General features: G+C 38.0%; 1 protein-coding gene across 1 annotated transcript in view; it reads left to right on the forward strand.

Moving 5' to 3' along the window:
* The window catches only part of LRP1B (LDL receptor related protein 1B), a 1324618-nt gene that overhangs the window by 1058531 nt on the left and 247868 nt on the right, over positions 1 to 18219 (forward strand). The window contains exons 44-49 of the mRNA XM_023752441.1: positions 1643 to 1756; positions 1999 to 2148; positions 4113 to 4235; positions 5831 to 5950; positions 11099 to 11227; positions 15586 to 15708. Of these exons, the coding sequence (XP_023608209.1) occupies positions 1643 to 1756; positions 1999 to 2148; positions 4113 to 4235; positions 5831 to 5950; positions 11099 to 11227; positions 15586 to 15708 (759 nt within the window). The remainder of the gene's footprint in view (positions 1 to 1642; positions 1757 to 1998; positions 2149 to 4112; positions 4236 to 5830; positions 5951 to 11098; positions 11228 to 15585; positions 15709 to 18219) is intronic.

The following is an 18219-nucleotide window of genomic DNA, read 5'->3' on the forward strand; positions in this document are numbered from 1 at the left end:
ATCTTTCTGGCATCCTAAACTCTAACTACGAGATAGAACTTCAAGTGTACTAGGAGATAGATCTTTGTAGGCTTTATAGGGATATTACCACTACCTTAAATATTGTTTCACAGAGAAATTATTTCTATCTTCTACATAAAGGGATTATAGAGAATCTTTTGTAACACAACCTCTTAATAGGAGACTGATGATAGATAGCAAAGTCAGAAACAAATGTAAAAGCTTGTCATCATTACTTTCCATGTCATATATTCTATTTACTATTTCCATTGAAAAGTATTAAAGGTGGAACATTATAGAGCGGAATATGGAAAAGACCTTGTTTTTTTAGGCATAAAAGAAAAATATCTATTTTTTCCTGTTTGGAGCAATATTTTTATCTACTCATAATAACATTGTTTCACATGATAAGAAGTTATTTTTAATAAAGAAAACAGTGAAGCAATTATAATTGCAAATTGTAAATAAAACATTTATTTTAATTATCATTGAACACAAATAATGTAGAATTGCAAGACAATTAAACATAATAAGAGCAGTGCTTTATGAAATACAAATGACATACAATCCCTCGAGTAAAATTTGCATATTTTAAGATAGCATTTTAACCATTTGCAATTGATATAATTTCTATTTATAATTAAATAGGCTTTTAAAAGTATCAACACTAGCAAAAGTAGCATAATCAAAGAGCCCTTCAGGTTGTACATCAACATAATCAACCTGTGGAAGTTTAAATCTGGAATAAAAATCTCACCTAAGTTAATGGAACACACATAGCATGCCATGCACCTGTTCACAGCATATTGCCGAAAGCCATTATATGGTAATGAATGTGTAAGCAAAGTAGAAAGGAATGTAAGAATAAGAATAAGCTATTCTGTACAAAGTATATATAATGACATGAGCATATTGAAACTGATTTTTACCTCAGCCTCGCAGGGACTTGGAAAGACATACTTTCCAAAAATAGAGACACATAAGAACACATTTATGTTTCTTGGCCTGAGGCATCCATATTTCCTATACCAAATGTTACTGATATGGCCATGGAAAGGAGTAGCATGGATGTCTTTCTAGCGGTACTGAGTACTCTGAGTACTCAAGCGATTGCTCAGTGGTTTCTCCCTCTCAGTCTCTGCCTGGCCATCTCTCTTTATCATAGCAGGGACTGTTCTACTTCTTAGCAACCGGATTGGGATTTCCCTGTATGCTCTGAATCAGGCATTTGCTTAGTGCCATAACCGTGTACTGTTGAAGTTGGAGGAAGAGAATTTTCTGCAACACTCAATTGTTTTTGTAGGTTGCCTTAGTCTTGGACTGGTATTTTCATGGTAAACAAAGCACAATTCCTATTTTCCTGGACTTTACAATTTAGTGAGGGAGCAGATACATAAACAGGCAGTTGCAGTGTAGTACTGTAAGTACCACAACAGAAGGTAGAATTGTGTGACATGGGAGGATCCACGAGGCATCTAACTCAAGGTTGGGGGTGGGTGCCAAGGGTCAGGTTTAACTTCCCAGAGTTAAAAACGCAAAACCAAATAAAATTACATGAATTTAATTAGAACAATCAAAATGTTAAAGCAAGAAGTCATATTTTCTTTCCTCTAGCAACTAATTTATTTACCTGCTTTTCTAGTTTCAACCTGTGCCACTGTTGAGTTCCGCTGTGCAGATGGGACCTGCATTCCAAGATCAGCGCGGTGCAACCAGAACGTGGATTGTGCAGATGCTTCCGATGAGAAGAACTGCAGTAAGACAGTCTGCTCCTGTTCTGTTGCTCATGCCTGCACACTCTTGGCATTGCATTGAACACTGTCCTACTTTTCACTGAACCTTGTCCGGAATTGATATGTAATTAACCCCTGTTGTGAAGAATAATTGCTTATTTACTTCTTCAATTAGGCTAACTTGTCTTGTCTCTATGACCTACACAGAAGGTTGATAATTTTTGCCTCTGAGGTATTGTTCATTTTTCTGTTTACCTCCTTGTAGATAACACAGACTGTACACACTTCTATAAACTTGGAGTGAAAACCACAGGGTTCATAAGATGTAATTCTACCTCACTGTGTATTCTGCCAACCTGGATATGTGATGGCTCCAATGACTGTGGAGACTATTCAGATGAATTAAAATGCCCAGGTAATTCTAGAAAAACAAAGCAAAGCAAAACAAACAAACAAACAAACAAAAAATAGGCTTTGCCTTGAATATTTGGAAGCTAGTTGTGTAGACTAAACTTTTTAATTTTTGTTATGAATTTTCAGTGATAAGAATACAATTTAAATATTCTAAACATGCCACTTCACTTTTAAAAAATTAATTGTAAAATGACACTCAAGAAATCTGCATTTGGATCAATTTCCTCTTTTAGTTCACCATTAAGCCTTTTAAAGTTAGTGATTAAACTTAAAATGTGTAACCTATAGCTTCCATAGAAGTAATATATACTGAGAAAATACTATTTATAGATTAAAGAGAGGGAGACTATATCTCACCACTGGTTCTACTCAGTGTTATTATATAGTGTGCATTGTCTTGTTAGAAGGTTTGATGCAGTTTACACAATCTCTTTGCATAGTATAAGTCTTGTTATCATTACTGGGCCAAGTTTAGACAGGTATATTTAATCTTACTATTAATCATGTTTACCTACATAAGCTCTGGAAAGTGCCATCTGCATTCTTAGAAAAATGCCTTTCATGAAAAGGACATAGCCCTGTTTCTTTTTAACTGTTTGAAGAACAGTTAGCATGATGTTCTTCATGTCCATCCATGCTGTCGCAGAGTAAAATTCTCTTCCTTTTTACGGCAGAGTAATATTCCATTGTGTAAATGTACCACAGCTTTTTTGGTCATTCTATTGATGGACACTTGGGCTGCTTCCAAACCTTGGCTATTGTAAATAATGCTTCAATGAACATTAGGGGTAAATATATTATTTCAAATTACTGTTTTGGGTTTCTCTGAATAAATTCCCAGAAGTGGAATTGCTCATAACGCAGTTCCATTTTCAATTTTTTGAGGTAACTCTATACTGCATTCCACAGTAGCTACATCAATCTGCATCCCCAACAACAGGGCATGAGGGTTCCCTTTTCTCCACATCCTCCCCAACACTTGTTGTTTGTTGGTTTATTGATGATAGCTCTTCTGACAGATGTGAGGTGATATCTCATTGTTGTTTTAATTTGCATTTTTCTGATGATTAGTGGCATTGAGCAGCTTTTAATATGTATATTGGCCATCTGTATGTCCTCTTTGGAGAAGTGTCTATTCAGATCCTTTGTCCATTTAAAAAAAATGTACTTTTATTGATTTCAGAGAGGAAGGGAGAGGGAGAGAGAGAGATAGAAACATTAATGATAGAGAGAGAATCATTGATTGGCTGCCTCCTGAATGCCCCCTACTGGGGATCAAGCCTGCAACCTGGGCATATCCACTCTTAGAGTTTATAATAATAATAGTATTTCACAATCTAATATGTGTGTGTGTGTGTATATATATATATCACAGAATAATTTCCCATACAACTACTTTTTATTCTCATGATATTTCTGCAAGGTATAAAAATTTTAGAGATTGTATTGTAACTTGTTTTTCTTCCTTAAAATAGAGAAAATTTATTTGAATCTTCTTAAAGCATACTCAAACTATAGGGCAGTAGTAATATCAAGTCCACAGTTTGTAAGCAAAGATCCACTCATATTTTTATAAAATCATTTGTTTTTTATGATTAGGGAATTAAGAATATTTTCCACCTAAAATGATTATTTAGCCTTAGGCTCATTCACTTTATACTCATTTCCATTATTTTAAATATATATATATATTTCTAAAACTCCACATTATTTATATATAAACAGTTTTTCCCTTATTATAATCTTTCTTTAGATTTGATTAATATATCTTCCTAGTTTCCTCTGATCTGTGACAGTTTTTCAGGTTTTTTTGTTTGTTGGTTTGTTTTGTTTTGTTTTCATGACCTTGACATTCTTGAAGAGAATATCTTGGTTCCGTTTTAAGATTTCTATTTATTTATCACCTATATTTCAGAAGTCTAAGATTAATTAATTTTTGACACTACGTTCTATATTTTGTCACAGTGCAAAACAAACACAAATGTGAAGAAAATTATTTTGGTTGTCCTAGTGGAAGATGCATTTTGAATTCCTGGATATGTGATGGTCAGAAAGACTGTGAAGATGGACTTGATGAATTACACTGTGGTGAGTGAGACATTATACCTTGCTTTAACTTTATAAACTGTATTATTATTTATATACTGATCTTCACTTAGGTATTTTATTCAAAATACTGCTAATTGGTTTAACATCAATTTTTATTTTGTTAAATAATACAAAATGGTATAGATTAAATAGAACATAAAAACTTAAAACAAAGAATTACAATCACCTGTTCTAGTCTTTTCTTTTAAACTTTTCTGTTTTTTCTTAATTATGTCCATCAATTTAAATTACGTACTTATACCTTAATTGTTTTACTTATTACTTTTAGATGCTAATATATTTATTTTCTGATATGAAAAATGAGGATTTAGCTCACACTATTTGTCATACTCCTCCTACCTATAACTGACTATTATTATTCTAAATGTATCAATTAATTTCGTGGATAACTTTAAATATTATGCTTAAACCTGGATTTTATCCTTCATCACCTTCCGTTTAATTTCTGTGTGTGCACATTTCATTTCTCTTGGCAAGGTAAGAAAGCATTTTTAAAATTTATTTAATAAAACGTATGGTTTTATTTTTTATTCCACCCCAGTATATATTTTATTGATTTGAGAGACAGAGGAAAGGGAGAGAGAGAGAGAGAGAGAGAGAGAGAGAGAGAGAGAGAGAGAGAGAAGCAACATTGATGTTAGAGAGAAACATGGATCAGTTGCCTCCTGAATGTGCTCTGACCAGTGGAATGTGCCCTGACCAGTGATGGGGGGAGGGGGGGGGGTTGGGGCAAGGGCAAGACGAAAACTTTTGAAAATATTTTATAGGGTCAAGATAAAAAAAAATATTTTTACAGCAATTTATATTTTGAAGACTTTAATTTGGGAGGGTTTTATTTTTGGATCTTTCATGGTGATAAAAAAGCTGAGTGGAAGAACAGGCTGAAGGTAGAGGAGAGCAGTCACAAACCTGGCTTTGGAAATAAATAAACTGTACTATTCCTAATGCATAATTTGGTCATAACATACCAGCTGCCCTGCCAATGAATTTGGATGTTATTAGTCAGACTTAACATTTCTCAAGGGAGAGAAACAAAAACATCAAAATAATAAGTATGTATAGGTATGTTTAACCATCAAGCTAAAACCCCATCAGTCACCTGATTTTTAAAAACAAAAATACTGGTATATGCTGATGTGTCCACCATACTGTAACCTTGCCTAGGATGTAATTTTTCTCTAATTGTTCAAAAATATATTAAAAATTATAAAGAATAACTAGGCCACCCCTGGAATATTTATTTTATATCTGTTCATCACACCACACTTATTTTTTTTAATGGCAACCTGGAGTAGGAGTACCATTGTAATGACTAGCTCCAAGTCAAACCCTGTGAGAACTGCGTTGAAGGAAGAATGTTGCTAACATGGAAACTCAGAGGGAATATGCAAGCTGTTGTCAAAATATTATAGAGCTGTCACAGAGAAGAGGAATTTGCCTTGGTTTATTAGAGGATTGTTGATTTTAGTAAAGTCTGGAGAAGAATGTCCTTACTCTCATAGTTGTCCTAAGATGGTCCCAAATATATATTTTTTTGTTTGCACCTAAAACAGACATTCTTGTTTGTTTTCTAGATTCTTCTTGTTCTTGGAACCAATTTGCCTGTTCTGCACAAAAATGCATATCCAAACACTGGGTGTGTGATGGAGAGGATGACTGCGGAGACGGACTGGATGAAAGTGACAGCATTTGTGGTGAGCTGTTCCTTTGTGCTCTCACTCCATTTTTAGATGCATGTTACATATGTCCTATCATATTAGAGGACGCATAAGACCTTGTTTTCTACTTACCTTAGCATTAAATTTGTTTATACAGTTATATGTATCTGTTTTTATTATTTTTATGATAGTCTGTTATTCTATTTTTCTATATACAATTATTTTTCAATGTTTAGGTTTCTTTTTAATATTGACACAGTGAACATATTTGTAAATTTTATTTCTAGTCTTCAATGCTATTTTGGAATAGATTTCAATAACTGAAATTATTTGGGTCAAATGATCAAATTTTAATGGCTCTTAATATGTATTGTTAACTTGCCCTCCAAAAGTATATCAATTTATATCACACAAGCTACACATGTTACTTGTATGTGTGCGTTTGCATTATAGTAATCACTAGAGGCCCAGTGCATGAATTTGTGCACCAGTGAGGTCCCCGACCTGGCTTGTGGGATCATGTCAAAACCGGCTCTCCGACATCCCCTGAGGGGTCCTGGATTGCGAGAGGGCACAGGCCAGGCCGAGGGACCCCCTGGGTGCACGATTTTGGCCAGGAAGGGACTGCAGGAGGCCTCCACGGCGTGTCCGGCCTGTCTCACTCAGTCCCGATCACCCGGACCCCAGCAGCAAGCTAACCTACCAATCGGAGCGTCTGCCCACTGGTGGTCAGTGCACATCATAGCAACTGGTCGACTGGTTGACGGTCTTCCCCCTATTGGTCAGTGCATGTCATAGCGAGCAGTTGAAGGGCTTTAGCATATCATTAGCATATTATGCTTTGATTGGTTGAATGGATGACTGGACAACCGGACACTTAGCATATTAGGGTTTTATTATATAGGATTATTATTGATTTGTCTTCAATGGGAAATAAGGAAGGTGGCTATTATATATTATTTTGAAATGTACTTAAACACACACACAATACGGTGTACATATAATGTGTTGTAGAACTGTGCACCTGAAACCTGTATAGTTTTGTTAACTAGTGTCATCCTAATAAATTCAATAAAAAGGAACAAAATAAAACTTTCTATTCCTTCATATAAAATAAAATAAAATTCAGCTTTGTATAATTAGAGGTATAGTTTTAACATCTATATTTAATTAATGTATGTTAACTACACAGCCAATATAATTACTTTTAAATAATAAACATTTAACAAATAATTTATATGGAATTAACTGGATTTCTTAAGGGGTAAAAAGAAGGAAGAAATATTATTTCTATGAATTTATTATACTTGACCAATTTATAATTTATTTATGTCTATCTGTCTCTCTGATCTGTTTCTATATATGTTTGTATTTATAGATATACTAGAGGCCCAGTGCACGAAATCCTTGCATTGGTAGGGTCCCTAGTGGCTGCCGGCTGCCAGCTGGGTACTCCCTTCCTTCCCCCCTGGTCAAACTCCCCGACAACAATTTGCATACTCTGTTTTTATTATATAGGATACTCTTTACTCATTATAAAAGCTGTATTTCATAGCTCTTTCATCCTCATATTAGAGAGAAAAGCTCCTGAATCATTGAATAAGATGCACAAATAGAGTTAAGTATACTTACCAATTCATTAAATGTCAGGTGTCTGGCCCACTCTTTAGGTTATGGAAACATGTATATAAGATTTTATAATGTTCAAGCTAACCTGAAGTTCTCTGGAAATAACATAAAATTGGAGCTATCCTTTGAAATCAGACACTTTATTTTCTTGTATTTAAGTTAACCAAAATTTACTTTTTATTTATACAGCTGAAACAACTTAGTTATCCAACAGATAAAGGTAAATATAAAAAGATCGCTCTGATAAAGCTCTGAAAAGAAAAAGAAATCAGCAATCAAGTAGACACCTGGCCAGTGCCTTTTAACTACTTTGTTTCTATTTGCTATTAAATCTTTCTTTAATTTCAACGGAAAAATTAGTTCCTTACAATGGTTTGAGCAAGTTTCCAGTCTTTACAATAATATTGTGTACTCTTTGTTTAACCCTACCTTAAATGGCTCCATTAATAGCTCTATTTTTTTTTCTGACTGGGCACTGTGTAACAAAATGGATAAATTACCTAAAGTCATGCAGTGTTGAATTTTCCAGCTCTGTGATCATGGGCACCGGTCCATTTTATTCCTTATTTCTCAAATGCCTTACCTATTAAGTGGGTACAAAATGATCTATCTTTTTGTCACTCTTGTGATTAACCAACATGACAAGTGTGTACTATATAAATGAATTTGTTCCCTTCTCTTTTGTTATATTTCTTCTGCTTCCTCCTTTATTTTTCAGAGTTATTTTCACATCTATCATTATTGTCACTGGCAATATTATTGCTGTGTCCATTTTTATTATTATGCCTATATCTATCAGTGTCCTGAGAATATTTTTTAAAAGATTAAAATCGTGAAGGACATGTTTACCTGTTTTCAAAACACCCAGATAATTTAATTTAATTACAGACTGAATTTTGTATACTAAGCTGGTGACAAATAAAAATTACTGTTTTAGACCAAACATCAGTCAATGATCCAAACCTAATATTTTAGGATAGGAAAGGAACTTTATAAGTAGTTTATCTCAGTGGTTCTCAAGCTTGAGTGCACAAAATGTCCTTCTCAGAGTGTGTTGAAATGTCGATTCTTAATCCCCATCTCCAAATATTCTAATGAGGGCTGTAAACACAATCTTCCTTAAGCAAAGACCTGAGGATCCTATTTGGAAATCATAGTGTAGTCCCTTTCCATCATTTGATCATAAAAAAAGAGAAACTCACAGAGGTTAATATATTTGCCGAGGTCTCAGAGGATCAGAGATGACAGAGCTAGGAACAGAATTCAGATTTTTGAAATACTAAGTAAAAGAGTAACTCTTACCAATCAAACCTCGTATCTGCATATGTGCACAGGATGGATCTGGTGGAGTTCCTTCAGCTTGTCTTCCTTCTCCCTGGGGATTCATATCCCTGAGGAAGTCAGTGTGTCTTCGGATGAGCGGTAACTGAGGAATGAAGCCATGGGTTTTTTTCTTTGGGGCATTTTCTTTCCAATTGACTATGATGTTTTGACATGCTCTTAACATAAAAACTGTTGAACAGTATCAAGGGAGCCAGAAAATTAGCTGCATGAAGCCTTATGCTATTTCATAGTTTGAGGTATCTGACTAATTATGTAGTCATAACCTACATTTTGCAGACAGTGAAATTCAGACACCAGTCTTCTCCAAGGTCAGACAGAATTAAATTTCTCAACAGCCAAATCAATGCTATGTCTATTATGCCTACCTTGAGAATAAATTAGGATAATAATAAAAACGTAGGCCAGAAGCAGAAAAAAGTTCATTTTTAAATCTCAAGCTTAATAACAAAAATATTATAGAAATTAGAGCACAAATTGAGAGTATAATAGTGAAAGTTACACTATGTTCTTATGGCAAGCTTGAGAAGATAGATAAGAAGAATAAATAATATAAAAATAAATTCTGTAGGAAGATAATTTCATTTTCAAAGGTACTAACGACATAACAGGTAGGAGGTAAATTCATTTTTAAATGACAGCAACATTTATTTAATAGTTTTTATTATTTTCTCCAGTAATAGATATCATATTAAACTTAATTCTATTAACACTTATCCTCAATCAAATGAGCAAGTTTGAATTATCTGGGGGACTTTTCAGCATTCATTTGCCATCTTGTTCTCCAAACTAAAGTATATGTCAAGGCAAGGCCTATTTATGTTGGAAAAGGTCACTGGGGGGTTCTGTTTTCTCACCCTGCTGCCCCCTCATATTACAACTTGGCATTGAAAGCAATGGCATTTATGCTCCTAATAACTCTGTGGCCCAGAAGATGATATTGATAATCCAGTAATCCATGTTGATTATTGCTTAAATGTTTGGAAACAAATATCTTTACTCAATCTACTCAGTCTTTTTCTTCCTGGGAATATTAATGTTTTCTGAGTAATCTTAACACTATGATTTTTATAATGTTTTTATGGGCAGCTTTTGGTCACAAGAAAAGTGAAATTAAAGAATAGTTGGATTTGAGGATCCAGTTACTAATTGACTCAACAAAATCTATATATATAAAAGACTAATATGCCAAGTGTCCCCTCAGGAGTTCCATTGTTCGCTGTGACATGCGCTGACCACCAGGGGGCGGTGCGGAATGAAGGAAGGCCCTGGCTGGCAGCCAGCAGCAGGGGAAGGAAGGCACCAGCTGGTAGCTGGCAGCCGGAAAGCCCCGATCGGCCCTGATTGCTGTCCAGGCCTAGGGACCGTACCCGTGCACGATTTTCTGCACTGGGCCTCTAGTTTTTATATACTAGTAAATAACAAACAAAGGTGCCATTCAATATGTATAGCTATACTTGGGGCTAAGGAAACATCCTGAGAAAGAATCATTTTCTAATTTTTCTTTTATGCTTACCCTATGCCCATGTAAGGAGGAACGAAGAGGAAGCATCTATGACTTTTTGAATTTACAAGTCAATAAGCATTTATTTTTTTTGCAGTATATATTTGAAAAACAACATCATTCAAATAAAGGGACATTAAATTGATAAAGCAGAGAAAAGATAGGTTCTGTTTATCAAGTGTGTAAAAACAAAGAGAATATGCATACGTTTATTCTTTTCAACAACACCGAGTGGGGATTAACAATAATGTCAGAAGTGGTTAAGACAAGGTGCTTAGGTTTGCAATTTCCTTTTCTGTGAAATGAGATCAATAGCAATTCCACCGTTTGGGGTTGTTGTGAGTATTAAATGAGTTATTATGTTAAGTGCAAATCCTGATATGTTCAGTTCTTTTAAACATTTCTTTTTTGGTTTATTCAAAATTCTGTGACATTTCTGTGCTTTGCTATATTTTACAAAGAGAAAATATCATTATTTTCAGCCAGGTAGCTTTCATAGATATAACTGAAGTTCTAAAGGAATGCATTTTGAGAGGGAAATGTGTAAACATCTATAGGAGAAGGATACTATTTGATGATTCCAGGTAACTTCAGTCTCTTCCTTGTCCGCAACATTTGTCTGCCCCCCTTCTTTCTATAGGGAATGTCGATGGTAGACTTTTTCCAGCAGACACGCAGTGACCTTCATGCGTCTTCCCTTTGGGTTTCAGGTGCCATCACCTGTGCGGCCGACATGTTCAGTTGCCAGGGCTCCCACGCCTGTGTGCCGCGACACTGGCTGTGTGACGGTGAGCGGGACTGTCCGAATGGAAGCGACGAGCTCTCCACAGCGGGCTGCGGTACGGACACGCGTGGGGCTGTGTGTGTAGGAAAGCGGCCGCACATGCTCACACATTTGCTTGTGGACTGCTCACCCTATCACATTGCTCTCACTTTCTCACCCCCTGGACTCACAGGTAGTGTCAGAACTAATGAGATGGGATGTTCATCATAGCAGTTCAGCAAGCCCTCTGATCCCTTCAAAGCCGTTCAAACGTGCACAATTGGGTTATGCATTTCAAAATCTTTCTTTTTTTCTCTTTTTTTGGTGAACACAGAACAGATTTATCATTCACTTTTGAGATAATGTAACTCCCTGATATGTGTGTGAGTGTGATAGGGTTGTTACTTTCTATTTAGCATCTTCTACCCTGTCCCCTCTCCCCCGCCGTGACAACTTTTAGATTTGCTCATTCCAGATACTCTGTAAATGACTCCTGTGATCCCAAGTAACTACTGATCAGAAGGTCAGTGAACACCTATTAACCCTATGGATAGGGTATTAACCCTCAGGTCAGGTGAAAATAGTGTGGATAGAGCTGAATGAAGCTGGGGGGTCAGAGGTACACCTGTGGAGGTCACACAATTTACTATGTTTCTGACTCTAGGTAACCTCAGGAAATTTACAGGGAATTACTTAACAATAAAAATTTAGATAAATGCCTTTGCATGATCAAGAAAATGTAGAGACTGAATATTTGAATGTGGGTCCCAAGGTTGCTTAGGGAATCTGCCCAGCTGAGCAATTGACAAAAACATGGCTGTGAACTCTGCTCATTAAAAGTGAATTCTGCCAACCGTCACTCCAATGACCTGCCTTCAGGTTTTGAAAACTGTATTTGAAGCCATAATGTAAGTGTGTGTGTATGTAGTGTGTGTATAAGGGGAATAGCTAAAGCTGAGAGGAGAAAGAACACTTTGAGCAGGCTTATGTGCACAGAATCCATGCTACTGTAGAATAATTCACTTTGATCTTGAAACGGATGTGTGTGTCTGTAAAGGTCAATGGGGCCGCTGAGGGCTACATAATAAAGGATTGCACATCAATTCAGGGATCCAGATGGTCCCAGTATAGTGTTGCTATTGTAACAGTTAACACTCTGGGAGGCGTATTAACACTTTAGGCCACATGGGTCCTATTAAGTAAATTATTCTCAAATACAATAAATTGTCCTCAAGTGATCTGAAACTGTTAATGCCAAATAAGCCTCTGTTGCTTAGTGTTTTAAAGAACAATTCATGTATTAAAATTGGCATAATTCACTGGAGTTATATAAGCTGTTGCACATTTCAAAGTTAGAGAACTTATTAGTAACTGAGTTTTACTTTAATTATAATGGGCAATTTGTAATGCTGGTTCTATCTGGCTTTCATATTGTTTTTTTAAATAAATTTCTTGGACATAAATCATACTTGACTAGATTTATATATACACATGTATATATTATATATATGATATATGATATATATATATATATATATATATATATATATATATCATATATATAATTTGTTTTGCCTATTCATGTAGCTGTTTCAGTCATTGAGTTGAAAGCAGAGGTTTTCTTTCTTTGTAGAGTTTGAGGCAGCCTTGTGTAGGGAACTGATAGGCATGTAAGTGAATAATTATAATACCTCAAGTGTTAGAAAAATCCTATATAATAAAAGCCTAATATGCAAATTGTCCCCTTAACCAGGAATTCAACTGCTTGCTATGATGTGAGCTGACCACCAGGGGGTGGCGCAGAACATGGCTGGCATTGGCAACGCACTGCAACCTCTCTCTGGCTATCTGGGGGCGGGGGTGACGGGACAGAGGTGCAGTGAGAATGTGGGGTATCCGCCGAGCTTGCTCTCCCTCCCCCTGCTACCCTCCCCGGGGATGCCAGGGCTCATGCGCCGGGGAAGGCCCCCCCCCCCCCATGCTCAGGTGCCAGACAGCCATGAGGAGCTCACCCCACACCCACACGGTCTCTTTTGGGTGAGCTGTGCCACAGCTGCTGGTACCACAGGGGCTGGTTGGGCTCCCTGTGGGTTCATGCAGGAGCAGGTCTGCGAGGCTGGCTGGGTGAGCACACACTGCCTGCCCGGCTTCTGTGCGGCACCGCTGGGAAGCCCAGAGGCCCAGCTGCGCCCCAGCCTGTGGTGTCTGGCTGCGCTCACCACATCTCGGCGTGGGGACTCAAGCTTGATGACTTAGGCAGAGGGGGGCAGGCAGAGGCCCAGGGGCCCAGGTGCTGCCCAGGGCCCAGAGGTCAGCTGGGATTTGCCCTTCCACAGTAGATGCTTGCACTTTGATCACCAGCCAGGACTAGGGATCACACCCATGCACGAATTTCATGCACCGGGCATCTAGTCCTACATAATAAAAGTGTAGTAGGCAAATTGTCCCCTCGACCAGGAATTTGTCCGGGGTTCAACTAGGGGACAGGACAGGCCAGGGGAAGGGAGGGAGGTCCTGGCTGGCAGCTGGCAGCCAGGGGAAGGGAGGGAGGCCCCGGCCGGCAGCTGGCAGCTGCTAGAGACCCTACCAGTGCACAAATTTTGTGCACTGGGCCTCTAGTATATATATAAAAGATACTAGGTCATCACAAAGAAATATATAAAAAGCCTAGAAATCTCATGGAAGGACTTCAATAAAAAAGCAAAGCTATAATCTGAGTTATAAAGTTCAAAGAGGAGAAAGAGTTATTTTGGATTGAGGAAGGTGCCTTTTAAGACATAGAAGGGAAAGGTTGGAAGGCATATAACCTTTTTCAAGTGTTCATTATATGTCCATTATTTTTGGTGGGTGCTTTTATTTACATTAGTGAATTCCCACAATATCTCAGTGAAGTGTTTTGGGGGATCTTCCAAAAATAATTGTCAGGTAGAAATTTAAAGAGCATCTAGGAATTTGAGTACATAAAATGAGCTGATCTGCTTCTTACAATTTACCTAGTTCTTACAAAAAAATTATCAGGTAGATTTTATTATCTTCATTAAGTGCATAAAGAAACAGATGCACAGTCCAGAGGGTGTGGGTCAGTGGTTGAGCATCAACCCTGAACCAGGAGGTCACGGTTCGATTCTCTGTCAGGGCACACGTTGGAGTTGTGGGCTTGATCCCCACCCAGTAGGGGACATGCAGGAGGCAGCCAGTCAATGATTCTCTCTCATCATTGATATGTCTATATCTCCCTCTCCCTTCCTCTCTTAAAAAAAAAAAAGAAAGAAATATGCACAAAGAGGATAAGTAGCTTTCTCAGGATACAAATGTAAGAGGCAGAGTGACTTTTTGCAAAGCCTTTCTCTTTCCCGTATATGATGATGAGAATTAAGATATAATCAACATATAACATGGTATTAGTTTTAGGTATATAACATGATTTGATATATGCATATTTTGTGAAATGATAACCACAAGATAGTGAACATTCATTATATAGCAGATTATTGACAATGGAAATCTCTCAAACCTTGAATTTTTATCATAGCACTTATCCTTTAAATGTAAGAAAATATAATTAAAAATGTTTATATGATCTCTTCAAACCTCTATGATTCCATGCACATTATATAAAAATTTATTTAATCTGCACAAATTGCCATTTTTTGAACATCTGCTGAAATTTTAAAGCCCATTTTGATCAACCATTTTTCCCACTGGTAAGGACCCTTGCTAGATAGAGCACAAATTTCATGGGTCACTTTTCTTAAAGGATTGATATTTTATTTCCTAATTTAATGTGATACTTGTGGTTGTGCCCATCACACCTTAAGTATTAACCCATTTCAACTCTGGAAGTCACCTATTTTATTTTATTTTGAAAACAGTAACTTTCTCAGACTTTAGACTATTCTTTCACTTTTTAATGAGCATTGGCACTTGTTGGTATTTTCAGGTTCATTTTTTGACAAATAAAGCAAGGTTTTTATCCCTTACTAGCATTGGTGCAGAAGAGAGAAAAACTCAGCCACATTATTACACTTGATTAAGTTTTTAAATTTTTATGTATGTATGTATGTATGTATTTATGTATTTATTTTAATCTTTATTGTTAAATCACATAATGAACCTTTGGATTCCACCTTTAGCAAACTTACAAATTTCTCAAAGGCCTGAAATTTTGGGTTCACTCTAGAACAGTTGAATGCATTAATACTAAAACTTTGAATTGCCTATCTATTTATATTTATATTTATATATTCCAAAATATTAATAAATGTGTATTAATACATGTTATTAACTTATCTGATATGTTGAATATTATGTAAAATTTCATTCTAAATAACTATGGACTACTGAGTATAACAGCAAACACTCTCTAAGCTCCTAAGGTAGGGGAAGATAAAACAGGAACTCATCTAACTTCGTTTTCTGTGATGTCTTCCTTAGCTCCCAATAATACGTGTGATGAGAATGCTTTCATGTGCCGGAATAAAGTATGTGTGCCCAAAAAGTTTGTTTGTGACTATGACGATGACTGCGGAGATGGCTCCGATGAGTCTCAGCAGTGTGGTAAGTGGACCTCAACTTCTCCTGGACACAGACTCGGGCTCCATTTAGTCTTTTAAAATGACTCAAAGAATATATAAATGAATAACAGATACAAAGGTACACATTAGTGAACATCATGGAAGACATTTAAATGCAGTTATACACAGACATCCCACATGTAACCTCTTTAAGCTCCACAATAATTATGCATTTACTTGGAAATCACACCTTCTTGCAGTGTATTCTTATCAGGAACTAAAAATGTTTCTAAAACTGTATTTGGTTTTACGTACTTGGAAGTACACCAAGATAACACGCTGCCATCTATCTAGTTCATTCTTACAGCCAACTCAGATCTCAAAGTGAGAGAGAACAGTGCAATTCACAACGACCAGGATAACTGGATACTGAGCATTATCCTCTCACTGTATCTTATTGACACATGTACGTATTTCTTAAGGTATAATATTATGATGAGATCTATCTTTTCACTACATTTATAAAGTGATAAGATAAATATATATGTAGTGAAAAGATAAATCTATAACATTATATCCTATCTAATAAAAGAGAAACATGGTAATTAGCCGTACATCCGCTACCCTTCCCATTGGCTAATCAGGGTGATATGCAAATTAACTGCCAGCCAAGATGGCGGCCAGCAGCCATGCACTGAAGGGAACAGGGAGGCTTGCTTGCTCCAGTGATGGCAGACTCCAACATTCCCCGCCTGACTTGCCGGCCTCTCAGCTGCAACTCTAAGCAACTATGTTGCAAATATAGAAGCTAAACAAAACCCCAGAAACCTGCTTTATTCAGCCGGGCTTCAGCCAGCCGGACCGCAACATTGTATCAAATACAGAAGGTAAACAAAGGCCAGAAACCTGCTTTCAGCAGCAGAGGCCTGAGAGCTAAAGCTGGCCCAGAATAAAAAAAAGAAAAAGAAAAAAAGGAGTGGTTGGGAGCTTCAGTCACCTGCCAGCCTGAAAACAGCCCTCAGCCCCTCAGCCAGACTGGCCAGGCACCCCAGTGGGGACCCCCACCCTGATCCAGGACACCCTTCAGGGCAAACCAGCCAGCCCCCACCCATGCACCAGGCCTCTATTCTATATAGTAAAAGGGTAATATGCCTCCCAACACCGGGATCAGCGTGACAGGGGGCAGCGCCCAAACCCCCTGATCTGCCACTGCTCTGTGTGCGACAGGGGGCGGTGCCCCAACTCCCCTATTGGCCCTACTCTGTGAGTGACAAGGGGGGAGCTCCCCAACCCCTGATCGGCTAGCTCTGTGTGTGACAGAGAGGATCTCCTCAACCCCTTGATCGACCTGCTCTGTGTGTGACCAGGGTACGGAGCTCCAACCCCCGTGATGGGCCCTTCTCTGTGCATGACAGAGGGCAATGCCCCATCCCCCTGATCGGCACTGCTCTGTGCATGACGAGGTGGAGCCTCAACTTCCCTATCGACTCTGCCTTGAGTGTGACAGGGGGCGGGGACCCAACCCCCCAATCGGCTGTACCCTGAACGTGACTAGGGGTGGCATCGCAACCTCCTGATTCGCCCTGCTCTGTGCATGACAGGGGGCAGCGCCCCCAACTCCACAATCGGCCCTGTTTTGAGCCTGACCAGGGGCTGCACCTAGGGATTGGGCCTGCCTTCTGCCACCCGGGAGCAGGCCTAAGCCAGCAGGTCATTATCTCCTGAGGGGTTCCAGACTGCGAGAGGGCACAGGATGGGCTGAGGGACCCCCTCCCCCCCCCCCCAAGTGCACAAATTTTTGTGCACTGGGCCTCTATTATTTAAATAAAATGTCAATACAAATGCATACATAACTCTTTTTTCCATTTTTTTCTCTTTATTTATTTATTTTTTATTAAATCTTTATTGTTCAGATTACATTTGTTCCTCTTTTTCCCCCCCCATAACTCCCCTCCTTCCAGTTCCCGCCCCACCCTCTGCCCTCACTCCCCACCCACTGTCCTCATCCATAGGTGCACGATTTTTGTCCAGTCTCTTCCCGCATCTCCCATTCCCCTTTCCCCCCCAAGAATAGGCAGTCCATTCCCTTTCTATGTCCCTGATTCATTATAATCACCAGTTTATTCTGTAAATCAGATTATTTATTCACTTGATTCTTAGATTCACTTGTTGATAGATGCATGTTTGTTGTTCACAATTTGTATCTTTACCTTTTTCTTCTTCCGCCTCTTAAAGGATACCTTTCAGCATTTCATATAATACTGGTTTAGTGGTGATGGAACTCCTTTAGCTTGTCCTTATCTGAGAAGCTCTTTATTCGAAGTTCGATTCTGACTGAAATCATTGCTGGATACAGCAATCCTGGTTGGAGAAAATATGGTATACTTCACTTTAAATATTTCTTGCAACTCACATTCTGGTCTGCACATGTCCTCATGCAACACAGTCTCACACGGCCTACGGGGAGACCCCCGGACGTCAATGAGTCACTTTCTCTTCGCGGAGTCTCAAACTCCCCAAATCGTGTATAAGTTCTGCGCGTTCACCATGATGC

Source organism: Myotis lucifugus, unplaced genomic scaffold (assembly GCF_000147115.1).
Source record: "Myotis lucifugus unplaced genomic scaffold, Myoluc2.0 scaffold_32, whole genome shotgun sequence".
Lineage (NCBI taxonomy): Eukaryota > Metazoa > Chordata > Mammalia > Chiroptera > Vespertilionidae > Myotis > Myotis lucifugus.